The 17,193-nt window shown below is 56.1% G+C and overlaps 2 protein-coding genes across 14 annotated transcripts in view; one reads left to right on the plus strand and one right to left on the minus strand.

The window, feature by feature from the left end:
* The window catches only part of SLC8B1 (solute carrier family 8 member B1), a 37,039-nt gene extending 33,681 nt beyond the window's left edge, over positions 1-3,358 (plus strand). For all 6 annotated transcript variants that reach the window (XM_064379778.1, XM_064379775.1, XM_064379776.1 and 3 more), the window contains one exon: positions 2,151-3,358. In XM_064379778.1, coding sequence (XP_064235848.1) covers positions 2,151-2,348 — 198 coding nt within the window. In that variant the 3' untranslated portion in view covers positions 2,349-3,358. The remainder of the gene's footprint in view (positions 1-2,150) is intronic.
* A 1,112-nt stretch (positions 3,359-4,470) lies between these two features.
* Positions 4,471-17,193, minus strand: part of TPCN1 (two pore segment channel 1) — a 77,410-nt gene continuing 64,687 nt past the window's right edge. For all 8 annotated transcript variants that reach the window (XM_064379768.1, XM_064379774.1, XM_064379769.1 and 5 more), the window contains 13 exons: positions 16,902-16,958; positions 16,767-16,820; positions 15,583-15,655; positions 14,496-14,603; positions 13,038-13,109; positions 12,424-12,513; positions 10,987-11,102; positions 10,252-10,298; positions 9,569-9,637; positions 9,291-9,375; positions 7,908-8,047; positions 7,636-7,716; positions 4,471-6,053 (listed from right to left, as the gene is read on the minus strand). In XM_064379768.1, coding sequence (XP_064235838.1) covers positions 5,937-6,053; positions 7,636-7,716; positions 7,908-8,047; positions 9,291-9,375; positions 9,569-9,637; positions 10,252-10,298; positions 10,987-11,102; positions 12,424-12,513; positions 13,038-13,109; positions 14,496-14,603; positions 15,583-15,655; positions 16,767-16,820; positions 16,902-16,958 — 1,109 coding nt within the window. In that variant the 3' untranslated portion in view covers positions 4,471-5,936. The remainder of the gene's footprint in view (positions 6,054-7,635; positions 7,717-7,907; positions 8,048-9,290; positions 9,376-9,568; positions 9,638-10,251; positions 10,299-10,986; positions 11,103-12,423; positions 12,514-13,037; positions 13,110-14,495; positions 14,604-15,582; positions 15,656-16,766; positions 16,821-16,901; positions 16,959-17,193) is intronic.

A 17,193-nucleotide genomic window follows, 5' to 3' on the forward strand; every position in this document is an offset into this window, starting at 1 on the left:
CACACCCAGCCAATTTTTGTATTTTTAGTAGAGACAATGTTTCACCACGTTGGTCAGGCTGGTCTTGAACTCCTGACCTCAAGTGATCAAGTGATCTGCCCACCTTGGCCTCCCAAAGTGCTGGATTACAGGCATGAGCCACCGCACACAGCCTAACGCATCCATGTTCTTTCTTGATACACTTCACAGTAAATGGTGACATCAGCTTGTGCATGTCATTAACTAGAGTTCAGCGTTACAGAGGCAATTATAATGACAAATCAGACTTGAGGCAGGGGAGAGACACCCAGGCAGGTGGACCTGGCTGAAGTTGGAAGCGAAGATTCCCTTTCCCTGCTGCTTTGGAGTCTGGAAACTTCTGGGGCCATGTCTGGGTAACTTCAGGGTGTGGCCTGCCATCCCACAGGGCAGGCTGGGCTGCTGCAGGCCACTCATCCTCAACTGGCCCCTAGCTGGTGCCTCAAACATTGTGGAGGCTGCATCCTTGTTGTTTTTATTTATTTCTTTTTTTGAGACAGTCTTGCTCTGTCACCCAGGCTGGAGTGCAGTGGCGCGATCTCAGCTCACTGCAACCTCTGCCTCCTGAGTTCAAGTGATTCTCCTCCCTCAGCCTTCCCAGTAGCTGGAATTACAGGCACCTACCACCATGCCTGATGCCTGGCTCATTTTTATATTTGTAGTAGATACAGGGTTTCACCACATTGGCCAGGCGGGTTTCACCATATTGGCCAGGCTGGTCTCAAACTCTTGACCTCAAATGATCCATCTGCCTTGGCCTGCCAAAGTGCTGGGATTATAGGCATGAGTCACTGTGCCTGGCCGAGATGGCACTGTTGTTGAAGCTGCATCGTTGAGGCTGCTTTGTTGTTGAGGCTGCATTGTTGAGGGTGCATTGAGGTTGCATTGTTGAGGGTGCATTGTTGTTGAGTCTGCATTGTTGAGGCTGCATTGTTGAGGATGCATTGAGATTGCATTGTTGAAGCTGCATTGTTGAGGCTGCACTGTTGAGGCTGCATTGTTGAGGGTGCATTGTTGAGGCTGCATTGTTGAGGATGCACTGTTGAGGGTATACTGAGGCTGCATTGTTGGGGCTGCATTGTTGAGTGTGCATTGAGGTTGCATTGTTGAAGCTGCATTGTTGTTGAGGCTGCATTGTTGAGGCTGCACTATTGAGGGTATACTGAGGCTGCATTGTTGAGGGTGTATGAGGTTGCATTGTTGAGGCTGTACTGTTGAGGCTGCATTGTTGAGGGTGCATTGTTGTTGAAGCTGCATCATTGATGGTGCATTGTTGTTGAAGCTGCATCATTGAGGGTGCATTGAGGTTTCATTGTTGAGGTTGCATTGTTGAGGCTGCATTGTTGTTGAGGTTTCTTTGTTGTGGAGGCTGCATTGTTGAGGGTGCATTCTTGAGGCTTCGTTGTTGAGGGTGCATTGTTGATTACACTGTTGTTGAAGCTGCATTGTTGAAGCTGCATTGTTGTTGAGGCTGCATTGTTGAGGCTGCACTGTTGAGGGTATACTGAGGCTGCATTGTTGAGGCTGCATTGTTGGGGCTGTATTGTTGAATGTGCATTGAGGTTGCATTGTTGAAGCTGCATTGTTGTTGAGGCTGCATTGTTGAGGCTGCACTGTTGAAGGTATACTGAGGCTGCATTGTTGAGGGTGCATGAGGTTGCATTGTTGAGGCTGCACTGTTGAGGCTGCATTGTTGAGGGTGCATTGTTGTTGAGGCTGCATTGTTGTTGAGGTTTCATTGTTGTGGAGGCTGCATTGTTGAGGGTGCATTGAGGTTGCATTGTTGAGGTTGCATTGTTGAGGCTGCATTGTTGTTGAGGTTTCACTGTTGTGGGGCTGCATTGTTGACGGTGCATTCTTGAGGCTTCGTTGTTGAGGGTGCATTGTTGATTACATTGTTGTTGAAGGTGCATTGTTGAGGCTGCATTGTTGATTGCATTGTTGTTGAGGGTACATTGAGGCTGCATTGTTGAGGTTGTATTGTTGAGGCTGCACTGTTTTTGAGGGTATACTGAGGCTGCATTGTTGATGAGGCTGCATTGCTGTTGAGGCTGCATTGTTGTGTTGGCCAGAGGTGGGGTGGGAGCTGTAACAGGCAGTGACCCAGCTTGTCTCCCCTCATTCTTCCACAGCTGGAGCCAGATGGACTGCTGGTGTGGGTCCTGGCGGGTGCCCTGGGGCTCAGCCTCGTCTTCTCCCTGGTCTCAGTCCCACTGCAGTGCTTCAGGCTCAGCCGAGTCTACGGCTTCTGCCTGCTCCTCTTCTACGTGAACTTCCTTGTCGTGGCCCTCCTCACTGAATTTGGAGTGATTCACCTGAAAAGCATGTGACTGAAGCCACTTAGTACTGTGGCCTCACTGCAGGCAAGAGCCCTGCCCTCCTGCCAGGGGATGCCCAGGACCAGAGCATTTCTGCAGCGCTCCTGTGGGCACAAGTGCGCAGTCTTTGCTGCTGGATATCTGAGGTCACTGCTGTGAGCTGCTCTGTCCCTCTCGCTGCCAGCACCCAACAGCCTTGCCCTGGGGACTTTGGAAACCAGGCTTTGCTCTGGACAAAGGGTTCCAGAGAGAAGCTAGAAGGCCCCCTTGAATGACCCCCAGAACCCCTCTGAGAAGGGCTGGAGTTTGGGGAAGATCAGCTGGGTGTGTTCCAGGCCATGCTGGAGGCCCCCGAGACACAGGCGCTGCCCATTCCCCTTGCCTGAGCTTCAGGCCTACTAGCACCTTCTCAGGGCACAAGTGGCTGCCCAGCCCTCAGAGAACGAGGGTGGCTCAGACCCCTGGGAATCGGGCCGCTGAGGGCTGAGCTCCAGAGCTGCACTATCTGCCAGAAACAAAATTCAAGACATACTTCATTTTGAATTTCTCCTTGCCACGTCTATAAAGCCAAAAGCAGCGGGTGCCATTTGTGGCAATACACGTCACTGAACCCACTTGCTCCAGAAACGCCATCAGCCCAAGGCACTGCTATGCCCACAGCTGCCACATGGGACGGTGGTCAGACGCTTCCTCTAGGATTCTGCCCCTGACCGCCCACAACTCCTTTGTTTGTGCCCGAACCTTTGCTTCTCCAGCTGCCAAGCAGGAGTCCATAGGACTGTGCCTGTGCCTCCCTCGGGGGGGTCCCTGGGCGGGCTCCAAGGCCTGTGAACTGGGGAAGGACAGATGGGGAGCCCTCGTGCCTTCCTGCTGTCACGCAATGACCCTGCCTTATGTTGCCGAAATAAGCAACTCTTAGGTTGCAACTGCCTTATGCTGGGAAAGAAAAAAATAAAACTTTTTTCCAAATAAAAAAATAATTCAAAATTTCAAGTATAGAGAAAATGATACACCCAACTTTTACCAGTTCTTCTTCACCCGGGGCCAGCGCTGAGTGGCTGACCCAGGGCAGGGCTCGGGGCGGGGCTGAGGCAGGATCAGGAATGGCCATGGCCTTGGATGGAGCCACTCTCTGCACAATACCTGAAGCCACGGAAGTCAAGAGGCAGCAGCCACGTTTACAAAGCAGAGGCTCTTTTATTAATATGCCAGAAATCCAGAGACACAGTGGGTTTTCTAAGTAACAAATCACCAATGTACAAAACCGTACAGCATTGCTCCCGTGATCCGTACAAAATGATTGTCCGCATGGTGGAGTAAGGCTGGGGCTGTGGGAGGGGAAGCAAGGAGCTGGGGAGGGCACAGTGCCATTGCCGCCACCGCCAGGCTGAGGCCCTAGAGCGAGTGTCACTTGGGTGCACTCAACTGTGACATCAGGGGCGAGAGGGCATCTAAGCTAGATCACATCCCAGGGCCCTCAGAGCTCACAGCCTATGGGAGACCCCCGCTCCCTGCTTGTGGGGGGCCGGGGTAACCGGGGGATAGCTGTCCCTAGCCTCAATGACAAGGCCGCCCACCCTGGCTGGACTCTGGCCTGTTGACACTGCTACCTTTGGTTATTTGTCGGGTCCTGGCCAAAAGCAGGTCCTTTCTCAGGACAGGGTTGGGAGAATGGACGAGCTAACTCATTCTGAACAGGGCGGAGATGCTACTCCTCCTGGAATAGACCCTCCCACCTGGGGCTCTCAACTCCCCTGGGCAGACCCCAGGGTGCTGCTGGCCCCTCCAGGTTTCTACCCCTGGGAAGGAAGGGCCGAGTCTGAGGCCCAGATGCTCAGGTCAGACTCTCACACCTTTAGAAGCTGTCCTCTGACCCTTGCTTCCAAAATGCCCATTTCAACACACAAAAGCTAAAAGGCACCCAATTGTTCAATAAAGTTCCCTCTCTGCGAAAGGGAGGGGGTTCTGGCCTGGGACTGGATGTGGAGCTCCCGGTGATGGCCCATGGGCCTCCACAGAGGAAGAGGACAAAGCCAGTCTGACTCCCGGAGGAATCACAGTGATTCTCAATGATTCGCTGTTTTCCCATAAGGCTGTGCTTTAAAAACAAACAAACACCCACCACTGGACTAACTCCGTGAAGGGGAGAACCAGGCCGTGTTGGCTATGGGACCCAGCTTGGTCTTGGAGGTGGTAGGGAGCAGGGGTTGGGGGACCAGGCACTGCTCCCTGGGGTCAGGCCCCACCCTGCCCGTTCTGTGACTGGGAAAAGAACAAAGCCAGGGGGAGCCTGCATCCACCTGTGGCCCAGAACGGCCCACAGTGCACGCGTGTCCCTCCCCTGCACCCTCCATCCTGCTGCGGAACCTGTGCTGTGCTCCAGGGAAGCAGAACCAAAGCGGCCTCTGCACTGACTCTGCCTCTGTGGCCACCACCGCTTGTCACCACAGCTGGTAACCCTCCTACCTCCACCATGCTCGGATGTCCTACAGAGCTCCCAAAAGGTGCCGTGGCGGGGAGGAGTGGTGGATGTTAACAGAGTTCATTCAAACCTGCTTCTGCACCAACCATTCCTGCTACGGAAATCTCTGGGGTGAGCAGAGGCAGGGAGGGAGGGCAGCTGGGTCGGGGCCACGGGGCTGCTGCGTCCCACAGGGAGCGTCTCTCTGCTGGTCGCTCCCATTTCTAATGCACACGTGTGAAGGACCTGCTACCAGCTTTAGCACAGTCTTTAATTCACCAAAATGTCGTTTTGCTTGAACGGGTAAATCGCAAAAGGGATTTGGTCAAGAGAGCCCATTCCAGGAAGCTGTTTGGCTTACAGGCATCAGCCCCACCTTCTGCTTCACGCCCCTTCCTCCGGGGTCTGTGTCCCCCAGGAGGCCACTGTGGAAGGATTTTCGCCAACAAGGGTTAAGCCAGAGAAGGCTGGGTGGGAGGCCTGCAGAGCCGAGGGAGGAGATCGCGCAGTGTAATCTGCTGCCGCCCGGCACTGGCTAGCTGAGCTTTGGCCACATGGGCACAATCACCCCAGTTCCTTTTTCCATTAGGTCCTGGGCACTGGTCCCCGAAGAAGCGTTCCAGGACATTATCATATACATTGAAATACTACCCTGGAGACTGGGGGTTCTTTCCTTCCTAAGTGGTTCTGTCCCTAAAGTAAGACACAGGACCTGTGGCATGGGCCGCAGGCAGCAGGGGCGGGGATGCCATCAGGTCGGAGAGACGTGAGCCTGAAGCAGCAGCATTGACGGCTTTGAACGTGGCCGGTGGAGGCTGGCCCACGCGGGAGGCAAGCCCCGCAGAGTCAGCTGGATCCAGGTAAGGGGTCTCCTTGGTGAGGGGATTCTGGAGCCTTCCACAGCAGGAAGAGCTCAGACCTAGCGGCCTCACCCCACCCCTCACCAAACTGGCTTGTGGAGTTAAGGAAAACAGGGCAAGGTGGTTATAAACCAAGCCCCCTCTCGTCTGTCTGCTTTCTTCCTCTATATAAATATGTGCATATACGTGAGTATGTGTACACACGACGCAGTTCCGGACGTCAAAGTAGAGTAATACTATTGTGTTATTGCATAGAAGAGACGGCTTTCGGGTGCTGGGCTAGGTGACGGTCTGGGAGCGCTGGCGGTTTCCTGGGGGCTGCTGGGTGGCGGAGGCTGCGCTGCTGCTGAGCTGTCGCTGTTGCTCCTGCTCCCTGGCATGCTCCTCATACCACTCCTGGAGCAGAGAGCAGAGGGGGCGCTGAGGCCTGCACCCCACCCCCTGCCCCACCCACCCCACAAGGTCCTCGAGCTGCAGGGTCATACAGCCAACAGCATCCAGGCTGGAGGGGGCAGGGCTGCCAGCCTCACCCAGCTGGTACTGAAACTCGCCCGTCACAGGCTCAGAAATGCTGAGAATTTTGAATCTGGCCCCAGAAGCAAAAATGACAATGAAATCTTCCCCTAGTGTCTGGAGGCTGGCGCATCACAGCTCTCTAACAGGCCCAGGCAGGAACAACCCTCATCCCTTGTTTATGAGCATAACCTTTTGTCCTTCACGAAAGGGTCCCCCGGGTGACCCCTTTTGAGCTTGGCAGGAACTGTGTCCCTGTTTCACACCCAAGACACTGAGGCTCAGAACTGCATCGTGCTGAATGCCTCACCTAACCTTCGCCCTCCAACAGGAATGTGAAGGCGTCCTGGAAATGTCAAACAGTGTACCCGTCTAAGGCCATGATTATAACCTCTGGCTTCTAATTTAAGAAAAGGCAAGGGCCAGGCGCGGTGGCTCACGCCTGTAATCCTAGCACTTTGGGAGGCCGAGGCGGGTGGATCATGAGGTCAAGAGATCGAGACCATCCTGGTCAACATGGTGAAACCCCGTCTCTACTAAAAATACAAAAAATTAGCTGGGCATGGTGGCGCGTGCCTGTAATCCCAGCTACTCAGGAGGCTGAGGCAGGAGAATTGCCTGAACCCAGGAGGCAGAGGTTGAGGTGAGCCGAGATCGCGCCATTGCACTCTAGCCGGGGTAACAAGAGCGAAACTCCGTCTCAAAAAAAAAAAGAAAAGGCAGGCTGGGTGCAGTGGCTCACATCTGTAATCCCAGTACTTTGCGAGGCCAAGGCAGGCGGATCACTTGATATCAGGAATTTGAGACCAGCCTGGCCAACATAGCGAAATTCTGTCTCTACTAAAAATGCAAAATTTAGCCGGGCATGGTTCTGTGCACCTGTAATCCCAGCTACTCGGGAGGCTGAGGCAGAAGAATCACTTGAACCCAGGAGGTGGAGGTTGCAGTGAGCTAAGATCACACCACTGCACTCCAGCCTGGGAGACAGAGTGAGACTCTATCTCAAAACAAACCACCACCAAGTGGCTTGAGCACTGGGGCTTTCTTCCTATTGGGCAGCCCTCGCTGGAACTGGGAAGAGGCTGGCCCCTTTGGACAGGACATCCTTGCCAGTTCACAACCGTCTCCGCTCTTTCCTCTATGCTCACTGTGTTTCTTGCTACACACGTTTGAGTTTGCAGCTTGGACTCAGAGTAAGGGATGGAGAGGAGGTTCTGGAGAATTCCTAGGGAGTAGGGACATGGCAGCAGGCAGATGGGAGAGCTGCCTCTGCTGTGAGCCAGTCCAGGGTTCAAGGCTGAGCGGCCCCGCCCAGGTCCCACACAACCCCAGCAGTGGTCCCGATGGATGAGCCACATCTCTCCACCAGCCTTCCTCCTCTACTCAGAGGCCTGGAGAGCAGCTCCCTGCCCCTCCCAGGACGAAGCTGGGGGAAGACTCACAGCGCGGTCGGCCATGCTCCTACCTGGATCTCCTCCTGGTACATCTTCAGGCTCAGGTCGCTCTTGGTCCTTGATCGCCGTCCCAGAAACACCATGGAATGTTGCTAAGGAAGAGCAGAGGCTGCAGGGCTCCGCTGCAGATGCTCAGGACCCACCCCTGGTGCCACAGTTGGCCTCTCCCAGTTCTCTGGCTTTTGCAACTGTGTCACTCAAGATGTTACCAGCATCTGAGGGGAGGGATTACGCCACGCTGAAGCCCGCCTCCCTCCTTCAGACCAGGGCCTGGCCTCCTCACCTGGTATCTCTCCATCTGGGAGAGGGTCTCCAGCAGTCGGGTGACGTCCGAGGAGGCACTCCGTGCCTCCCGGTAGAGCTCCAGGACAGCGACCAGCTCTTCTTTGGAGATTTCCTTCTCAAGGGTGATGCCACCATCAACTGCAGGGAGGGAGGGCGGGTGTGGGAAGGGCCTGGGGCTGAAGCCACCAACCTGGCTGGGTGTCGTTCGACTATCCTCCTTGCGCCCCTCCGCGGGGGGTCTTAAGTTTCCCTCTCTAAGCCGACATTGCACTGGTGTCCTGTTCGCCTCAGCCCTCTTCCCTTCCCCTCCCTCTGCTGTGAGGTCAGGAGCGCAGGTCTAGCCGGCAGCTTACAGGACCACAGGAAGGGGCCTCCAAGCAAAGAAAATGGCCAGATGGTCTGATACCACAGATATCTGAGGAGGAGTAGTAACAGGTGTGGGCACGGGGTTTTCTGTTTAGGAGACAGGATTTCAGGCTGGGCACGGTGGCTACTTCCAGCACTTGGGAGGCCGAGGCGGGCGGATCATGAGGTCAGGAGTTTGAGACCAGCCTGGTTAACATGGCAAAAACCCGTTCTACTAAAAATACAAAAATTAGTCGGGCATGGTGGCGGGTGCCTGTAATCCCAGCTACTCAGGAGGCTGAGGCAGGAGAATCACTTGAACCCGGGAGGCGGAGGTTGCAGTGAGCTGAGATCACGCCATTGCTCATCAGCCTGGGAGATAGAGGGAGACTCCATCTCAAAAAAAAAAGAAGAGACAGGGTCTCACTCTGCTCAGCCTGAAGTGCAGTGGTGTGATCATGGCTCACTGCAGCCTTGACCTCCTGAGCTCGAGCGATCAAGTGTGGACAGTTTTGATGGTGAATTTGGGAAGAAGGGAGGATCAGTACACAGAAAACTATGCAATCTGGGAAGAGTCACTAAAGCCAGCACCGTCCAGCTGCAGCAGGAACACAATTTGCCGGTGCCGTAAACAATATTCACACCGTTTAAATCAAGAACCATAGTGTGAACCTATTATTGAGAAACGTGGAGATGACTAAAAGAAGAAACAGCTAAGAGGGAGACGCCTCTGGAGGACGGGAGGGGGAAGGCAAGACACGGGCTGCTGCCACCACGTAAGCCTTTCTCTACTACTTGATTCTTCTCCCACTGTGACATCACTGTTTTTATTTTAAAGTTAGATCGACCGTGTTTTCTGACATTAACTATTTGAAAATTAATGCAAATACGAGACCTAGAAAGACAAGCCAGACAGATAAGCTGGACAACCAGACGGCCGAAAAAGGACAGCCTGATGGCTGGCTAGAAGGCCACCCAGACAGATAGAGCTGGGGGGGCGGCAGACAAACGCCCAAGGTGTCATGCCGGCACAGACCTTCTGAGTCCTGGTTCTTGCGGCTGTAGTTCATTCGGAAGACGAAGGCCTCGAGGATGAAGGCGACAATGATCGTCATCACCACCTGGCCAGGGACAGGGAGGGAGGGGCGGAGACAGGGGAGGGCGGGTGGGTGGCTGTGGCTGCACGGCCCACCCCCAACAGAGCCCGGCCAGATGGGACCCAGCCCCACTCCCTGACGCTGCAGCCTGAGGAGTAGGGGCAGCTGGTGACATGGAAGATGAAGGGCAAAGAGCGTTCTGGGGCCTGGGACATACCATGGTCACGATGTAAAAGGTCATGAAGTAGAGGCGGCTCCAGTGGGAGGTCTGAGAGGTGACACCTTCCTGGAGACCGACGGAGCAGCCAGTGAGGGGACCCGTGCCAGCAGGGCAGGTCCCTGTCTGCATAGGCTGCCCCATGGCCCCGGCCCGGAGCCAGGCTCCCCAGTTCTTCACAGACCCCACCCTGATTTGCGGCTGGTTGTGAGAGACGGAGGAAAGGGAACTCGCCCCTCTGGGTCTAACGCTAATTTCTGACTGCTGAAGGAGCCCCGGCCGCTCCCCTGGACAGCTGGATCCAGAACCAGGGCAGCCTTCATCCCGATAGGGCTGGGAGTCGGGAGAGTTTAAGGAATGGAATAGAGAGCGGCAATGATTGATGTATTGTCTCTAGAGGGAAAGTCATCTCTACGGTGGGGGATACGGGACAGAGATCCAGAGTCTAAGTGGCATTTCCTGGCTGCTGGGAACATGCAGGGAGACGGGAGTGACAGCTGAGTCCACCAATGCTGGGAGGGGTGGCTCCCGGGGTCCAGCCATACTGTGGCCTCCCCACAGAACACCAGCGCAGCATGACTCAAGACCCCCAGCCCTGCAGGATACAGGAAGAACGATACACCTTGGGTGAGGGGAGACCCAGGGCTGGCGGCAGGACACCCCCAAAGCAGCCGGGCTCTTACCATGATGATGTACCAGTTGTTGACCACTGTGAGCTCGAACAGGGTCACTGCCGAGGGAAGAGAGAAAGCAGCATCCTGATGAGACCCCACTTCAAACTGAATTTGAGTGGCCTCTTGTCACCTATCCCGGGTGCCATGTGCTAAGACGAGGGGTCACCATATGCCCACTTGGGCTGTGAGCTCCAGGAAGGACCGGGCAAGGCCCTTGTGGGGCGCTGGCTCCGCAGGGAGCTCTGCCATTATGGCCTGGCCCCAAGAGGGCACACCTTCTGCCTCGGCAGCCTGTGCACACCAGACCCATCCGGATCTTACTGGGTACAGCTCTGGGGTGTCATGGGGGCATGCCCTTTTTCTGGAGAGGCTGTTTGGTTGTGTTCTCCTCTTCACAGGGGTGGGCAGTGCAACATTGGTGTGGCTGGGTCCCACCCTGTCAGTGGCACTGTGAAGAGGGGACCCCACCCAGCTAAGGCCTGCAGCTCTTCTCTTCTCCAATACTGAGAAGGTATCAGGGAAAAGAGTGGAAGCGGGCGGCCGAGTGCGCTCCGGGATCCGGCCTCGGCTGTACTGCCAAGGCTGGGCAGACCACGCCCTCCACCTGGGCCAGGGAGGCGCCAGAAAGTGTGGCCCTTGGTGCTGGAGGGAGAGGTCCAGACACTCGCTACATCACCTCTAGGACCCGTGGTGACAAGGACGGGGTTCCCAGGGAACGTCCCCCCTGTGATTTTTCCCACTCACCAAAGCTGTTGAGGATGTTGTCAAAATTATTGAGATAGTAGTAGCCTTCCTCCACCACGGTCCTGTTGCCCACGGTGTGGTTGTGCCAGTGGTAGGCGTCTGCCACTGTACTTGTGCTGGCCGGAGCACAAGGGAGAAAGGAGGGAGGGTCACAAGGCGATCGGTCACCTCCAGAGAGGACAGAACTCTGAAACAAACTGAGGTCTGGCCCAGGATCCTCCTGTGCTGGCCGCAGCCTGCTTTCCTGCCTAACCCTCTCCACCTCACGCCTGGGCCCTGCTAGAGGAAGGCCCTTGGTCACTCCTGCCAGCTGGGCTTGGTGGGAGCCCCGGGCACCTCTGTCACCTGTCACCTAGCAGTTCTCTGCTGCAGGCGCAGCCTTCTCTCTCACTGCTGCCTGCAGGGGACAGAGGAGAGGCAAGGGACTCCTCTGCACCTGCCCTGTCTAGGATCTGCTCTTGAGTCTGGGCACCAGGCCACAGTCCCAGGGAAGGAATTCCCTACTGGGGCTCCCTGATACTTGGCCTGAGCAAGTATTTGAAAAGGTTGGTCCTGTTTGAGAATCGTCTGAACCCAGGAGGTGGAGGTTGCAGCGAGATCGCGTCACTGCACTCCAGCCTGTTTTGAGGAGCTCGTATTTGCCACTTTCCTTCCAATCCTTTATGGCTGTTCTGTTAATATCCATGCTAATGTTTATAGAAGTTCAGTGCCTGGGCCACCAGGGAGCCTCCTCCCACATGCGCACATCAGACGCACAGGTGAAGCCTGGAGCTTGCACTAAGCTCCCTGGTGACTGCGATATGCTCAAAAGTCTTGGACCCACAGCTATAGGCTTCTGGTTCCAGACCAAGCTTGACACTCAAACTGGGTCTCAAAGCTACCAGTGTCTTTGTAAAATTGTTTCTTTATAGGTGCTTGAGGCTGCAAAGACCAAATGTAAGCAAACTCTGAATTGAGAATGAATGAATGGCGGTGCAGTGATTTCACTATGGCAGCTTAGGAGAAAGGGAGTGCTCATGGGAGATTTCACTCTCTGCTCTCCATCCCTGAGCTCGATGACCTTCCTGCACATGTCCCTAGAAGACTGGTCTTGGCCCAGGTCCCCAGCCACTCCAGGAGAGAAGTGGGAGGAAGCCATGGGAATTGACCTCGGAATGCAGAATACTTTAGGGGTGGCCTCCAGCCCTTGGCAGAGGGTGAGCTGATGGCTCCCAACCCTACCTGGGGGGATGGGGAAACAGGGACCCCAAGTCCAGGTCCCTCGTGTAGCTCACTACACTCAACTAAGCCCTGAAAGCAAAGCAAGGTGGCTGCTTAGAGAGGAGCAACCCCAAGGACCCCAAGGTCATAAGGACGCCAATTCTGGCCCTGGCCAGCCCTCTGCCCTGGAAATGCAGGCTGCCTGGGGTTAGGTGCCTCCGGTCACCGCCTACTCACTTGCAGCAGTTGGGGAAGAGGATCCCGCAGAAGAACTCCATGCCCACGATGGCGAAGGAGTAGTAAAAGATGAGCAGGGTGAGGCCCAGGCTGTGGGGCGACAGGGGCAGGGTGACGCGAGGTCGGCGGGAGGGAATGGCTCCTCCACAGCCCCGGCCTCTTCGGACCCCAGGGCTGACTGCAGGGCCACGCCCCCAGTCAGTTCACCAGCTGGAAAGTGCCTGCGGGGAAGGGGCCTCGTGGGGCAGCTCTGGGGTGAAAAACAGCTCAAGTCAGGACTCTAGGAACAGATGCCCCTTTCCCAGAGATTCGCCCCTTACCTGTGAAGGTAGACTCACAGGTGACCCCTTACCTGTGAATGTAGACACAGGCGGTAAGCGAGTTGACAGCTCCCTGCCCTCCCTACTAAATATGTTAGACAGGTCAGTGGAGAAAATGTTGGTGCCCAGGAGACCTGTGGTGGTCAGGGTTCCCGGCTCCTTGCAGCCCCATCAGGCCCCCGATTCCGGTCCTTTGTGGAACTCCTTTCCCCCAACTGCTACTCGGCTCCCGCCCCCACGGGGCACTGCCACACGGCACCTGGACCTGCGGGCCAGGTTGGGGGCTGGCAGTACCTGGCCATCCGGGGCAGAAGCTCGAACATGGTGTCCAGCACATTGCGGTAGCGCTCTTTCAACTTAAACAACCTGAGCAAAGAGGACACCCGTCACCTCCACACACAGGCGCACGCCTCCGCCCCCACCCTCAGAATTCCCTGCCGGCCCTGCCCTCCACACGCAAGGTGAAGACAGGTGAGGACCTCTCCTCCACCTGCGTCTGTTCCCCGGGCTCCACCAGCCCCGAGCGTGGCTCAGATGACTCATGCATGAGGGAAGGGACGATGGCAGCCCTAGGACACTGGCTAGGTGGGGCCCTTCCACAAAGAGGAGCAGGGCCAGGCCATGTCTCCTTGCAGTAGAGCTGCAGGCTCAGACAGGAGCAAGGCCTTGCTCCTGGGAACGAGGGAGGACAAGCCCATGTTCCCCAGGGAGTTGGTGCAAGGGAGCCTACCAGCAAAGAAGGGTGGCAGAGGGTGGGAGGGACGTGGATACTCAGGCCCAGCTCCAGGCCACCCCCACATGCCAAGGGGGAGGCTTTTCCTCCATAGATGCCACCACCCCTCCTAGCGCCTATCTCGCGCGTCCCCTCTAATCCTAGGGAGAGGAAAGGGCAATGGTCATGGATGGGGTTGCGGCTGGAGGGTCAAGAAGCAAACCCAGGCTCTGAGTGCACAGGACCTCGGGAGCCCTCATTAGGAATAGACACCGTCAGCCAGGCAGGGTGGCTCACGCCTGTAATCCCAGCACTTTGGGAGGCCGAGGCGGGTAGATCACAAGGTCAGGAGCGAGACCAGCCTGGCCAACATAGTGAAACCCTATCTCTACTAAAAATACAAAAATTAGCTGGGTGTGGGCGGGCACCTGTAATCCCAGCTACTCAGGAGGCTGAGGCAGGAGAATCATTTGAACCCAGGAGGCAGAGGTTACAGTGAGATCGTGCCATTGCACTCCAGCCTGGGCGACAGGGCAAGACTCCATCTCAAAAAAAAAAAAAAAAAAAAAGGAAAAGACACCATCAATGGGGCAGGCTCACCTGGCACTTCCTTTGGTGTCCCTGGGAAGTCAGTGGGACTCACACAAGGGTTTTTCTCCACAAAAGGCTGAGCCAGAGAAGCGTGACAGGTCCCTGAAAGGCCCTTCCAACCCTCAGACCTGTGGCTCTGTGATCTGTGACTGAGCACATGGGCTCCTGTGGCCAGTGCAATGCCACCTCGGGTGGGGCGAACATGAGTCATGGGCTGGGTTTCTATGCCCAGAGGCACCTGGTGCAGTGAGGTGAGGGGCACAGGCAGCCTGCACACCCTCAGGGGTGGGGATGGTGACCCTATGGTGCTTCTGCAGGGGGTGACATCTGTGACTCTGGCTTGTGAGCCTTCTGGCCCGTTCTGGGTCACTTCCCAGACCAATCCTATGGCATTCCCATCCTCCCTCTATTTCTCTGTCTCCATCTCCAGCCCTGCCCTGCCCCATCACCTCAGCAGCTGGAGGGGGCGCAGGACCACAATGAAATAGAAGGGCTCCATGTTGAGGGCCAGCGCCAGCAGTCCCAGGAAGGCAAACACCGTCACGGAGAAGTCGAACCTGTGAGAGGGGATAGGCTGAGCTCCACCCCATGGCCCTGAGCCTCCCTGTACCTGCTCCCCTCCCTGGCCCTGTGCACAGCTACCCTCCCACGGAGCCCAGACATAGCAACACCAACAGGCCCTGGACGGCTGCAGGAAGAACTTCCTGACATCCCTAGGGTTTCAAGGTGGCCAGGCAATGTCCCAGCACACGTCTCGAGGGTCAGGCCTCGGTGCTGACCCCAGGGCCAGAAATGCCCAGGAACCCCCTCCAAAGGGACCCCTGCTGGTCTGACAACAGGGAGGAAAGAAGCCCGGCCTCTGAAGCCCTGGAGACAGGCCTCGTCTTCCACTCAACAGACATCTGGTTACACACCGCGGACCAGCCCAACCCCAAGGAACTTTTTGAGGGAAGAGAGCAGATTCCCCAAACAACTCGCCCTGCCCAAGCCAGGGGACCCTCTCTCCTCTCTGACACGCAGGGCCCACACATGTGCTGTCAGCTCCTCCCAGCGTGTGTTAACCTGCTCACCCTCACGGCCCAAGACCTCATGAGTGCAGCCTGACTTCACGGGCCAGTTAGCTTTAACAGGGCAGGAAAGTGACCTCCCGCTCTGTGGAACAGGGAGAGGGGCATGTGAGCATCATCACTGCTGATTGGGGGAGGCAGGGGAACATTCTTCATTGTGGGCATTGTGGTTTTTATGGAAGACAAAAAAGATTAATGACTCAGGAAGAGCAGGCCAGCCTGCGGCACCTCAAGAGGCCATTTCCAGAAGGACAGGCATGGGGGGTGTGAGAGGCTTCAGACAAGGGCCTGACCCTGGAGAGTTTCTGAGCCTCGGGCAGGACTGCTGGAGGGAGACACAGGGCTTGGCCCGTCCTCAGACCTTCCCTCCGCAATTCCAGAAATGGCCTGGACATTGGGGTGTGCAGAGAAGGGTCTGTGGCCGTCCTCAGAGTCTCAGCTTTGGGTCAGAAACGTGCTGTCCACTCACAGGTTCCATCCGGAGGACAGGTACTCCACGGGGCCCAGGCCGGCGACCTTCAGGAACAGCTCCACCCCATAGACTGCAGACAGAAGGAGGCCATCGGCAGCAGCCCCGCCACATCCTCCCCCATGCTCCATCTCCTCTTTGTGGCTCCTCTGCAGTCTGTAGCCTCCCTGCTGGCCACGTGCCCTCCAGGCTGAGCCCAGGCCTCACTCATGTCCCACCGTGAGAGCAGGTGCTCCAGGAGAGGGCCCAGATGGTGACCAATTGTGCAATCTGCTTAAGAGAAACTGGCCAGGTGTAGTGATTCATGCCTGTCAACCCAGCACTTTGGGAGGCCAAGACAGGAGGATCCCTTGAGCCCAGGAGTTGGAGACCAGCCTGGGCAACAGAGTGAGACCCCATCTCTGCAAAAAATACAAAAATTAGCAGGGCATGGTGGCTCTGTGTGCCTGTAATCCCACCGGAGGCTGAGGCTACTCGGGATCCCTTGAGCCTGGGAGGTTGAGGCTGCAGTGAGCCATGATCACACCACTGCACTCCAGCCTGGGTGACAGAGAAAGATCCTGCCAAAAAAAATGAGAGAGAAATCCTTCCTCCCCGTCTCCAGGCAGGGCCCAGCTAACCATCTGTCCATCCAAGTGTGTCCTGACCACCCCTTCCATCTTGGGCCTGGCACTGGGTACCGGGTGTGCAACAGTGACCAGTGCAGGGCAAACCTGGACAACCACTGCACTCCAGCACAACTGGGGCACAGAACTCATAGCACAGTGGGAGGAAAGATGCCAACAGGGAACGACAACACTTGACAGAAGAGAGTCAGGCAGAGGCCAGAGGGAGACACCACCAGGCACTGGAAACCCCCGTGCACAGCCCAGAGGCAGGCGAGAGCAGCAGGGAGCGGAGGCCACTGAGAAGGGCGACAGCGTGCAGGGAGGGATGCGGCGCTGGCAAGCGGCAGGGCTGCAGAGCCGAGTGGAGGGCCACGCACGCCTAGGATCTGGACTCCATCCAGAAGGCAGTGGACAACCACGATAGAGTTTTAAAAAGGGACGAGATGGAATCATACTAATTACTCCATCTCTTTACAGCTTCCTGTTTTAAAGAACCATGAGGCTCTATACTGAATGAAAGTTCTCCCAGACAATGTTTAAAGCAAGCAGCCCAGCAAAGCCACGTCAGAAACTTACTGGTAAGAAAAACGAGGTAACTCCAGGGCACGTGCTTGGAAAAGAAGTTCCCACCTGTAAGACAGAGAGGTAGCGGCTCACGGGCCAGTCGGCTGTGCCAGCCAGGACATGGCCAGTTTCTGAGGGAGGGCTCACCTTTCAGCATGAATGTCTCCACGAGGATCCAGACCCCATTGACTGCCACCACCAAGTCTGAAATACACAGGCCCGTAAAAGACAGAGAAATAACAGGTGGGCTTAGAAATGTGCAGGTCACAGCTGCGGTCCCTGGTTAACTTCCTAGAGCTCTCTAGGGCTGGGGAGAACAGGGCTGCTCCACACACCCATTTGATAGGGAACGTCTTCTGCTCAGTGCTCTTACCAAGGGAGCTAAATCAACCAGTGTTTTCACCTAGAAACTGCTACGAATTTCTAAAAACACTCCGTC

Source organism: Aotus nancymaae, unplaced genomic scaffold, assembly GCF_030222135.1.
Source record: "Aotus nancymaae isolate 86718 unplaced genomic scaffold, 86718_ANA_hifiasm-v0.15.2.pri h1tg000021l, whole genome shotgun sequence".
In the NCBI taxonomy this organism is placed as follows: domain Eukaryota; kingdom Metazoa; phylum Chordata; class Mammalia; order Primates; family Aotidae; genus Aotus; species Aotus nancymaae.